General features: G+C 39.2%; 1 protein-coding gene across 1 annotated transcript in view; it reads right to left on the bottom strand.

Annotated features, from left to right (window-relative positions):
• Positions 1 to 12,904, bottom strand: part of AP4E1 (adaptor related protein complex 4 subunit epsilon 1) — a 59,867-nt gene that overhangs the window by 18,553 nt on the left and 28,410 nt on the right. The window contains exons 12-16 of the mRNA XM_075207993.1: positions 9,606 to 9,714; positions 7,969 to 8,087; positions 6,146 to 6,448; positions 5,425 to 5,539; positions 108 to 243 (exon numbers count right to left, since the gene is read on the bottom strand). Coding sequence (XP_075064094.1) covers positions 108 to 243; positions 5,425 to 5,539; positions 6,146 to 6,448; positions 7,969 to 8,087; positions 9,606 to 9,714 — 782 coding nt within the window. The remainder of the gene's footprint in view (positions 1 to 107; positions 244 to 5,424; positions 5,540 to 6,145; positions 6,449 to 7,968; positions 8,088 to 9,605; positions 9,715 to 12,904) is intronic.

The raw sequence follows: 12,904 nt of genomic DNA on the forward strand, positions 1-12,904 counted from the left end.
TTGAGAATTTTACAATCCCCTATTTTCCCCCCTTTTTTTGTCTGGTGTTCATACAGTGGAACAAACTTCTAATTTGCCTTAAGTGGTTGACCCAACCATTTTCTTACCCCTTTTGTCCAGTCTCCGCACTGTTTCCAGAGATCTCAGATATAACAGAGATCGCAGAAGGTGAGTGCCCATCAGCCAGACCAACAGTAGGCAAACTGGGGGAGAAACACAGTCCATAGGGTTCTAGATTCAAAGCTAAATGAAAGACACAGAAAAGGGAACTTTAATCACTAAAAGGAAAAATATATTCATGATTTATTTGATCATATTATGGCAGTATATATATCAAAGCTAAATGAACACCAAATCTATAAGAAAGCCAAACGTATATATTTTGCAAAGGTAAATATATTTTGTATTGTATCTTAAATTTAAAATAGATCACATGTATAAATGAAAAATCTTAGCCTCTGTTTATAATCACTCAAACATGTCCAGACATGTTTCACATAGTACAATAAGGTGTTGTACATTGTAAAATTGTAACTCAAAAGCTAAATGTTGTTTAAAAACCTCTTTCACATTTTGTCTGACATGATAGAAATACAGTACATGCAATACAGTATATGCAATAGTTCCACCATTCAATACCAGCTCAATTACTAAAGACAAGCTTTGCTCTAAAGTGATTGGATTCTGGCAATGGCAGCAGAGGTCAGTAGCCAGAGTTCTCCAGGAGGTCGTTGTGTTACAGCCATGTTATTAAGAGTCTATCCTCTTAAACAGAAGTGGTTACTCTGATGAAATATCTGTTTTCCCATCTGGTCCATATGCAAATAAAGGCACTGAACCTCGAGTAAACTCTGGATTACCTCAGAGCTGGCTCAGCTTATACTTTAAACACTTGGGTAAGAGAAATCACAATATCTTTCTCACACACACACACATACACACACAATGGTTATTAATTTGGTTCCCCTCTTCTACACACGATGGCATTTCCAGAATCACAACTACAGCCCCATCTGTCATGTCGGGATATGCAATACCTCTTACTATACTATACTATACTGCAGCGTGCACCAAAATGGAATCAGACAATACTATAACTTTTTTTTTTTCAAGTTTGCCCATCTGGAGCTGCCAAATTAATTCACATATTCCCCTGAATTACCCACCTTTTAAAGAGTCAATCAAAATAGTCTTATTTGATGTACAAAATGACTGCAATTAGGAAAATATATACAAACATATCTACAGAATAAATCTTTTCTTACAATAACTTTTCTCTATCTAGCCAAGTGGTACTTCCAAGATGTAGGGGATTCCGCTGCCTAACCACTATGGCCATGTACCTCTGCATTCACTTCTATAACCGCCTAGTATTGTAAACAAACACCTTGAGCCACTTATTTCTGCAAGTCCCCTGGGCAAAAAGTTGCAGTCATCACCTGTAGATGTGTTTGCATGCATAAATGCTATAATTATTAGTATTATCCTTAATTTATAGAGCACCGACCTATTATGCAGTACATTACAGAGAATATTTAATCATTCACATAAGTACCTGCTTCAGCGGAGCTTATAGACTAAATTATCACACTCACATTAGGGAATTTCACCAGTATGTTTTTGGACAGAGAAAAAAAACATGTAAAACAGGGAGTACACACAAACTCCACGCAGGTGCTGCCCTTTGCTGTGAGGCAGTAATGCTAATCCCACGTAGATACTAAGCCACTAGTGGCCTTCCCGCGCTATCCCTGCTCTCCAAGATCATCTGACCAGGGAATTACAGCAGAAACTGTGGATTTGTTTTTCATTAGTTTATCTCTTTCCTCCCTAAAAAAAAGGGGATGCATAAGAGTCTTTGGTAATTCTGCCCAAGCTAGGCGTATTGTCCATATCACTTTCATGGTAATGGGTATACATTGCCAGATTTTTTATAAGCAATTAAAGGTAACAAGTTAGAAGCCAGTGGCCTACCCTCACATCCATTCAAGTAACACTGGACATTCATCGCAATTGTGGTTGCGTTACTGCTGAAGTGAGATGGTGGCAGCGGTGGAGAGTGAGCGCTGATGCCCATATTCACTATAGGTAGAATTATTGTTACTGCCGATTTATAAATTGGGCACTTTTACGACTGCTGACATTTTAGTGAGCATTACACGACCATGGGTTTTTACTGGGCACTAGTGACAATAGAGGACACTATTTCTTTTGTTAACAGTTTATTACCAATACTGGTGTCTTCTTACTGTACAGTACAACCACTACTTATGTTTTAGAGGACACTACCTATACTGGTGGCTTATAAATGTGTATTCAATTTTATTACTGGCATACTACTGTATACAATTACAATTGTTAACATTTCATTGGGGACTGCTATTACTAGTGGCTTATTACTGGGCATTGCTTATTACTAGTGTTCAATACTGTTAATGGCATATTACTGGACACTACTACTATTGCTGACATTTCAAAGGACATTAAAAACAAGTGCCTTCTATTAAATGAATTAGGTTAAAAATATATATATATATTTACAAAAAACAATGTTCCAGGTCCCTGGGCAAAACCCAGTAAACCAAATAAAGGTCCCACCAGTTGCTCTAATTATAGAATTCTCCTTTTACCACAGACCTTAATTTATTTGCCAAAATACTGGCAAATATACTTAATATTATTCTGACCATTTTGATTGACTAAGACCAAGTAGATTTTGTTCCCACAAGGATAGAATCAGACAATTCCAGAAGAACAATAAACCTCCTCCACCATATCAATAAAAATAAATTCCACCGGCCTCTAAGACCCCTCATTCCCTCATGTCGCTCCCATCGCCGGTCTTGAATAGACTGACAAAGAGCGACAGTAGAGGTGGAATAACATTTTGGTACCACTATATTTACTCCCTGATTCCCACAAACAAAACTCCTGCACAAACTCAGTGGGAAACGGATTTGAATCTAACTCTTACCGAACAACAATGGGAAAAAATCTACGTAACCTCCCACCGTATGTCTAAGTGCATTAACCATACAGAGATGCAGGTCAAACTTATTAACCGACTGTACCTTACTCCAAAGCGGTTGCACAGGTTCTGGCCAGTTCAATCGAAATTTTGGTGGCGTAAATGTGACCAAGTAGCGGACATCTTCCATGTCTTCTGGACATGTTCGGTGCTTCAGCCGCTCTGGAGTGAAGTATTTGCCTTAATCTCTACTGTCCTAAAAACCCCTGTTGCCCCAGATTCGGCTTTGGCTCTTCTACATGTTTACCAGACATCCATTCCAAAACATGATCGGTACCTAGTGGGCCACATGTTGATAGCTGCTAGAGCGGCAATAGCGCAAAAATGGAAGTCCCACCTTCTTCCTACTATTACTCGAATCATTTCTAAGATTCAATACAGCTTTGAGATGGAAACAACAGACACGCCCTATGCCTCATCTGCATCAGCACCTATCATAAGATGGTTCAGATGGCATGAATATATCACAGATGGCCCAGGGGCCCCTCAGGATATCTCTGGTTACCAAACGACTCATTCACTAGCAGCCCTCATAGAACTCCCCCAGTCCACTGACCAGCTCCCATCCCCGGGTATTGTCCCCTTAGTGGAGGCATCTTCAGACAATCATAGTGAAACTTAAAGTTATTTTGTCTTACGGGTTTTTATATTTGTAAATACATATGGCTGATATTGTGTGCCTTGGTTTACCTGAGTGATCCCTTTCCCCCTGCGTGGGGAACCCCTATGTGTGTCCCTTTGTATGTATTTTCTCCCCCCTTTTTTTTTTCTGCACCCCATATACTTTTGTAAAATTTGAAGAAAAACATTGATGCAAAAAATAAAAAATAAAAAATAATTCCACTTGATTTTAGCGTTGGATGCAGGAAAAGCATTTGACTGCATATCTTGACTCTTTATGTACTCTACATTAAAAATAATTTCAGAAGATTTCAGGGAAAATCATGACAAATGTTCTGAATTTGGGAGAACGAGAATTAGGCTCACAACAATGCAACAAAAACTTGCTGATTATGTAATTCAAAAAGGAAGCCCACAGATTTTGCTTACCAACTTATTTGCAGGATTACATCAATTTGGTACACTATAATAGTATAACATTTTTTTTAAAATCAGAGGCTCTATGTAGGTCTGCATCATATGAAGCCACTGCAGTCAGAAACCCCCTCACAGCATTACGAACGGTGGGGCTACTAATGTAATGTGGAATTGATGGGGGTTATTTATATATTGTAGGGGCTAATAATGCAATGTCGGGCAAATAATTTAATAATGGGCCAGTTGGGAAGGGGAATGTCTGGCTTTAGAAGAGGTTTTTACTATCTCTTTTCCAAACAGGGACAAAGCATTCCAGGCACCAGACAAGTATCAACAGAGTTTAATACACCAGCAGCAGCATGTAGTCAAAGTTGCAAGAACAGGTAGGAGAGAGCAGCTCAGTCGGACACTAGTCTTAATTCTAATGGGCTAGTCCTGAATTTTTCAAATTGTTCTGCAGAGCCAGGAATTCTTCCCGACTGTAAGGACAGACTAGAAACATGCAATTTCATACAGTTACAAAAAAAGAAAATAATACGTTTTTGCGAACCAACACAAGTTAAGAAATGTAAATACTCTGTGGGTTGTAAACAATCTCTCCCATATGTTACACAATCCTAGCTTAAGAGCTCTATTCTCGTGAATCTCATGAAGAGGCAAGCGGAAAATACGTGGGGATTTCCGTGGCTGACAAGAAAGTGAGCTGGCTATCTCTGGGATAACCCCTGTTATCTGTTTTATATGGGCTGCATATCTGATTAAGGGGGTCCACTAAAACACTAAAAAGGAAGCTTTCCTCTAGTGTTTAAGTAATCAAAGTGAATAGTCTACCATTCTTCAAAATCATATAGCGATGGGTGCACACACTTCCATGTCTACAGATCATACTACATTTCACCTGGTCAAGCAGGCAATATGTCAGCTGCCTTATTAGTAAATGCAAATATGCAGAGACATGAGGTGTGAAACCGCTTATACAATAAGGGCCTGATTCATTAAGGAAAGTTAGGCAAAAAAAGGAGTTTTCTCCTGCACAAAACAATGTTACAATGCAAGGGGTGGAAATTATTTTGTACATAAGTTAAATACTCATTTTTTTCATGTAGAACACAAATACTTGATAGCTTTATTTTTACACTGAAATTTAAAGCTGATCTAGGGCATGCCCTACCCCAACTACAAATCTGCCATTACATTTTAAATTTACCTCCCCCTTCAATGCAACATGGCTTTGCCCAGGTGCAAAGTTACTCTTTTTTTTTTTTGCTTTACTATCCTTAATGAATCAGGCCCTATATGTTCAGAAAATTTGGCAGCCTGTTGAAATAAACATCCCAAAATAAGGTGATCACACAAACCTTTCTCCCGAGAAAGCTTTTCCTCTTGGCGCTGGTGACGAGGCTTGTAGGGTGCAGCGCCTTTACTAAGAGCCTCGGCCACATATCCGTCCAGAAAAGACAGAGAGGCATCAACCTGGAATGATATCCAAAAACTGGTATAGTCTTCATAGTATGATCCCCCTGATATACAGCGCTGCATACTTTGCTATATAACATGTACAGCGCACATATTGGTAGAGGTTCAAGCAGGGTTGTAACATTCGCAAACTAACAACACATGTCGGGGGCAGCACTCCTCCAGGGTGCAGCTTACAAATGATGTTATGTTCATTTTGTTTATTATTTTGCTGAAACTCAGTCTTTACAAACTGCCTATTTTCCCCATTAAACAAAGAGAGGGTTTGGGTGGAATGAGCATGTGTAGTGAACAATTTTGGAGGTTTATCCACCAACAAGGATTAATGCACCATCAACTCCTCTATACAAGTGTAATAAACTGTCACAGACAGCATGAACAAGCTAATAAATAAAAACATTTTTTATACACAGCTAAATATAGTCAATTTTTACCACCCCCCGTTATGTAAACTGCAATAAAAACAGAAATATGCTACCATGTCTGAAGCCATGCATGAAGACTGCACCCCTGAAACACACCTTTCAGGACCTTTAAATCATGTCCAACACTCTGAAGCAGTTGTTGCCATGTTTAAACAAAACCTTTTAAACCAATATTTACCAATACATCTTCACAGCTGGAGTTGAGTGGAAAAAGTTTCTGCATTAAAGGCTTGTCCTCCCGCAGTGCTTTTAATTCACAAGCTTGCTGCCTCATTGCCGTGTCCAGACAGGTTGAAAATTCTTGGATTAGTTTATCCACTAATGAAGAATGTGAAATGATCGCAACCAGCTTTGTTATTGCGGCCATAATCCAGGCCTTTGTTTCAGAGGTAACAGAGCTTTGCTGAATAACATTGTGAAGTTTTGATATTATTAATTCTATAGGGATGTGCTTTGCGAGGTAGGCATATTCTCCAAGTACCTGCAAACAGTAAAATAATAGGCGTATAAATGTAAAATTGCAATATTAGCTTACTATATTAGGAGCACTATATTCATATTGCATAAAAACATCATTAATGTCACCTTACTTCACATAGTATATGGTACTCTCTCAGTAGGTATTTTAATAAAGGTTAAAAGGGTTCCGCAGTTTAAAAATAAAAAATATATAGATTTCTCCCCCTTGTCTATTTATGACCATTCCTTCATTATGGGAAATGTTTTGAATTTATACTCGCCTAGCCGGTGAGCCGACACTGATCAAAATTTACCAGCTTTTATGTTGAAGGTTTTGACTGTAGACCCATGTTAACAAGCAACTCTTTTGCCTCTCTCATACACATATTATAGTACAGTAACACACAGCGCTATCACAAGCTATCAAATATAGCACATTACAGTGTAATAAACTGGCAAGAGAGAGCTGCATGGCAACATGGGCTTACAGACCGGTCAAATCCATGAAGTCCAATAACCTGGAGATTAGCGGTGTGCAGTTTCTGCAAACATCTTAGTCAGATCTCAACTGCTAAGATGATGACCCCCATCCAACAAAGATAAATAAATAGGAGGGTAATAGGAAAACATTTTTACTTGGAGACCCCATTTCATTTTATTAATGTAAAACTATGTTTTATGTTCTATCTTTCAGTAAAAACACTGATGTGAGAGAAGTAATAGTATTCTATACATCCCTATTGGGGAACACCACATGGCTCCTCCTAGGTAACTAGTCTTATAGCACAAGATATTTGGTGCTGTCTTCAGTAGAAGTGTTCCCCTCTGATGAAATGTCCCTTTATAACAGGCCTGTCCAAACTGTGGCCCTCCAGGTGTTGTGAAACTACAAGTCCCAGCATGCTCTTCCATCTATCAACTGGCTGTCTACCGGCAAAGTATGCTGGGGCTTGTAGTTTCACAACACCTGGAGGGCCGCAGGTTGGACAGGCCTGCTTTAGAAGAAACATGTAACATCACTGGTGATTTTCTAATCTATTTCTTTTGTCCTACTAAGAAGTAACCATTCAAATGAGAGAGAACCATCCTGCTAAAGACACAATACCTGTAGTGGGAAAACAGGCAATAGAAGGTATTTCAGTATGGTGATACACCTAGCCATGGGGACAGCATAACTTTAAGAAATTAAATAGATTATCAGGTTGGTAAAGCAACCCTATTTCAGAGCAAGAACCAAAGTGACCTCAAAGCAGAATGTTATTTTAGTTAAATAAATCCACAACTAATTAAAGCAAAAGTCTCTCCGCACATTTACTGTAAGCAGATTTTAAACTTTGCCATTTAAAATTTTTTAAATATTGTACATCTTTTTAAAATCCTCTGCTAGCAAGTAAGGAGTGTATAATTAGAAGTTAGCCAGTGTGAAAAAGCCAATTTACATGGCCGCTAGAAGCGAACAGCCCGGCCTATGAATAGAAAATGCTAATGTCTGCTCCATGTATCCCAACACAAAGAAGAGCTTTTCACTAATATCTTCCTCACCCAGCTGATAACCTGTAGGAAGCGCTGGGGATAATGCACATTCTCCATTTCCAGCAAGGCAAGATAAGACTGCACTGCGTACAGCCTCAGCTGTCCATCTTCCTTTTCATCAGCAAATCCTGGAGGGTTGAAAAATTACATTTTAAACAGAGAGCTGGACAAAGGGACTACGAAGCAAACTTTCCTCTTATTTTAAGTTGCAAAATAGTCAGGCTCAGGATATTATGCAGAAATGGTGTGCGTGTGGGCACAGCGATCCCAGAAAGAGCAGATTACATAATGTTAATAGCAATTCTGCAGCCTCCAGTTCTTATAATTTATACAGATACTGAAAATGCTGCTAGAAGCTCAAGCAGAACCCACACAAAAGCAGAAATGAAAATAAAGAGGGAGTGGATGGTGAAGTGGAATAATGTCTGAGCTGGCTATACAATAATATAACTTTTAGTAAATATACTTTACCACTTAAAAAAGGAAATATTTAAAAAAAACATATATTAAAGTAGAATTGAAGTATATGCATGGTACCGCCATAGTTCTATTAAATGATGCTATGCAAGTTTATTTTAGTTGAAGCTATACTTTAGTAGCAAGTGTTAATGAGAGAAAGGGATCATTCCACAAAAAATATTTGCTACATAATATCTGACTTTCAGAAATCATGACTGCAAGCCACAATACAGGGCCAATCTGGCCTTCCCACTGAGCCACCAGTTAGCCACACATGTGGTCAAATCTGACAGAAACATAACTTGTGCACTTGCCTAAGCAGCTGACCCAATTAATATTAGAACCATTGGACGATGATCGTACATGTGGTCAGATGCAGTCATCACTCCACCAAAATTACCTTCTGTCCCAATCAACATCTTATCAAACCTATCCTGCCCATTATACAACTTTCAGTTTATTATATAAATATCAATACACTCTTTAGAAGAGGATGTCCACTTTCAAACACACCCTTCTCATTAAATAGTACCCCCCTGCATGACAGCATTGCCCAGCGTCCTATAACAACACAGTTAATAGCTACTAGACGCTGCTTCCTGTAGGAGGAGCTGGGCTCTCTCGCAGCAACCATCCGGCCAGATGTGTACAAGTAGAAAAGACCCATGTCTAATCCAATCAGGTGCAACATTAGTTACATTCCTTCCATCTAGCACAGAATGAGTATAGAGAATGTTCATCAAGGCATTAATGGAGAGGTCACTATGAGAGGGATGCATTTTTTGCTTGCATATTTAATGAGCCATGAGTAGAAATTAATTTATTTAACCTAGATCTTAAGATGTTCACACATGGCACAATTTTGGTCAGTGAGGTCATTTAGAAGAAAACCAGTCAACCATTCTACCATGCATGAGCTTCTCATACCAAATCAAAGTGTAATATGCCTGGATAGAGCTTGATTTGGCATGAGAGAAAATCATTTCAAATGATAACCACCACCAACACGTGAAGTTTCTTCATGCAAAGCAGGAATCACTGACTGCACGTTGTCTAGGCACTCACCGAATTATAAGAGAAATAATGAGTAACAAGTATGTCACTGTGTTTCCAGAATGAGATCTGGAAAACATGCCGCTTGTTGGTGCTGGAAAGCAGAAATGAGAGCAGTATATGGAGATGCTCACCTTCAGCCAGCAGTCGCAGGAAGTTGTTGGGAATATCAGGATGCACCATATCTCCACCAATAGAAAATACTACATTCATGGTCTCAACAAACCACTGGTTGTTTGGGGAATATGTGACAATAACGTGAAGAAAAACATTGCTTATTGAGAAAAACAAAAAATAGACTTCAAAAGCACTATGACCTAGAGACAGTTATAAACTATAATACAATAACAAATGCACAGACACAAGTATTAGATCGATCTGGAATTATTGGAACTTTTCCAGATAAAAGGTTTTACTGTTACTGTTATTTTAAAAATCATGCCTAGAATATAATAAATGACCCCATCTTTTCTCACACTACCACTGGCATTACACTGCTTAGTTCCTTGTAGTGACTATGAAAGGAAACATTCAATGATCGTGTCTGTGTGTACTGACATTATTGCCAAAAAGCAGCAATTCTTACTGGCTCTTGAAACTTTCCACATAATTAGTTTCTAGATAAACAATCCCTTAACAGTCGTGAAATGCATCTGTTCTGCGGCCCAAACCAGAAACGCAGCAGTTTACTAGTTCACACATTATCACAGCTCCAAACTCATAAAAATAGACACCGTATAAAAGGCTACACTAGGTAATCATGGTGTGGATACCCCATATTACACTTATAAATAAGCTAAATAATTCCAACCCCCAACATCAACTACTTCAGTCCCCTGTCAACTTCTCTCCTGCATGAGAAACATTCACTAGCCTGTACTAATCTGTGTTTTAAGTGATACATTATCTAGACTGGTGGTTCCACTCCACACAGAGACACCAAGGTAATTTCAGCTAATATCTAATATACCATATTTATTAATGCAGAATACATAATGTGAGGAAAGCAAGATGCTTAGCATGTATAATAAAGGCTACTTTTCTGGGTGATTGCTACTCCTGTCCACATTGTGTAATGTATACAATTAGGGTGCAATGAATAAGCAGTGCCTCATATTAGGTTAAAGTTAAGCTTGTAAATATGTTCATCATAGGTTATAAGTAAATGTCACAAATCGGGGTCTTAGTCCTGTTTACACCACTAGGTGGTACCATATCACTGTACATCTCCCTTTTGGTCGAAGGCAGCATTCTATCCTGGGACAAGTGTGACTTCTGTTCTGCAGTACTGGAGGCTGCCATCTTGGGTGAGACATTTGTTTTACATCATACTGAGTCTGATCACCTGATCTCATCCACCAATTGGCTTCCTCTGCAGACTATAAGAGTCTCCTCCTACACTTAGCAAATTGCCAGTGCAACACTTTCCTAGTTCCAGACTCCCACAGTTGCTGTTGGTTGCTGCTTCAAACCAGTCTGCTGTATACAGATCTCAACCATCATCCTTTGTGTGAATTCAGCTTCACCATTTGCTGTTCTATGGATTTCTACCATTAAGTCTCGAGTGAATTCAGCTTCATCGTGTATGCTGTTATATGGACTTTTACCGTTAACCATCTGTGTGAATTCAGCTTCATCCTGTGGCTGTTATGAACTGCAACCATTAACCCTTTGTGTGAATTCAGCTTCATCCTGTTGCTGTTATATGAACTGCAAACCATTAACCCTTTGTGTGAATTCAGCTTCATGCTGCCTGCTGAAATAAATACTTTGGCTATTTATTCCTTGTGTGGATTCGCCTTCATTCTATCAGCTTGTGTACAGATTCCAGCTTTTATCTTCTGTGTGGATCCTCCTCTCATCAATCTATTCCTGTCTCTCCTACTGGCTATCTGGGGTAGTAGGTTGTTATTCTGAGTCATCCACCTTCTGGAGCCATTTCTGTGTCTCGGGGTACACATTTCCAGTTCCAGGCCTAAACCCGGCTCCGAGTTGTCCAGGGCCAGTTCCAGGCTTAGTCTGTTCAGGAGTTTGCCACCCCTGTATATCCTCTGCCTGAGTTCTGAGTCTTCCCAGTCCCAGTTGTGGTACTATATTTGTCCGAGTCTCTGAGTTCTTAGAGGTACTGAGTCTCTGGCCGTGGGTTCAGGTTCCCCCTGTTTCTTCATCCAGGTTCCAGTCCATCAGCTCCAGATTCCAGGCATTTATTTCAGTACAGAGTCCAGTCCAGCACTCCTCCTCCTAACTTCCAGTATACGGGATTAGAGCAAGCTCTATGAGCAAGGCATTCATCCGGCCTCCCACTTTCCACTACACTCCTGCCACAGCTAGTCCCAGGGGTCCCGAGATGGATCCCAGAAACTCTATTGCCGTGACAGTTCAGTGCTTTATTGCTACTTTGTGCCCACTTGGCATAAGTGTTTAAATTGCACCAGGTGTGTTTTAATGTATATAGTTAAGTGGGTATAATTGGAGAGTAAGAAAAATGCCATGAGAGCCATGTGGACTTGTCCAGGTGGACAGTTAGCAGGTCCTGAGTTCTATCTGCTTCTATTGGGCAGTTAAGGGAAGTAGAAACCGTTGGTTTGTCTGTTACTGCTGTGTTGACATGTAAATCACATGCCAATAAAATTAAGTTGTATAATATACCCAAATATCCTCACACATAGCATGACATAATGCTTTGTGGTTTAAATGGTTGCTCCTTTTTATACATCGACAATTTGCTGAACACAGTGAAAGCAGATTCAAACTCTTTTACCTACTCCTGCAGATAGCCACAGTAGTTTAAGGTGACCAGTTCGAGATGGCGGTAACCAAATTTATAGTGGTTAGACAAGCAGGAACAAAGTCCCTATTTCCTATTATCATATCACCATTGAAGAAGACAATTTTATGTTTTAGAACAGCAATTCCAACAAATTATTTAAGGGGAGAAATTACTTTTATGAATATTGTCTCAAGAGGCTGCCCCAAAGTGGGCAACCTCTTTAAACAAAGATTAAAGAATAATGAAAGTCAGATTTGACACTGGCATATGGAAGACTGTGTGTTATGGAGCTGAATAAAAAACAAACAAAAATAAATAATTGAAGGATTTAAAGTTAATTATATTGGTCCATTATATTTAACTCTACTGCGGCAGGTAGCCAAATAAGGAGAGTATTATTCTCTAACTCACAGTGAGGCAGGCAGTGACTAACAGTTTTTTGGTCTTTCTCTGAAGAAATCCACAGTGTGGATTGGTGGTTTCACACAGAGGGGTATTGGTCAGTGATCACTAAACTGACTGTAATATCAGCATTTTAATCTACATGAGGTCCCACAAGGGGTGTCAGCTGTCCCTAATGGAGGGGGGAGGTAATAAATTACTTTTAACAGAGCTGTAGTGAAATGTCACAACAACATTGGATTTTACCTTCATGGTTAATAT

Source organism: Mixophyes fleayi, chromosome 4, assembly GCF_038048845.1.
Source record: "Mixophyes fleayi isolate aMixFle1 chromosome 4, aMixFle1.hap1, whole genome shotgun sequence".
NCBI lineage: Eukaryota > Metazoa > Chordata > Amphibia > Anura > Limnodynastidae > Mixophyes > Mixophyes fleayi.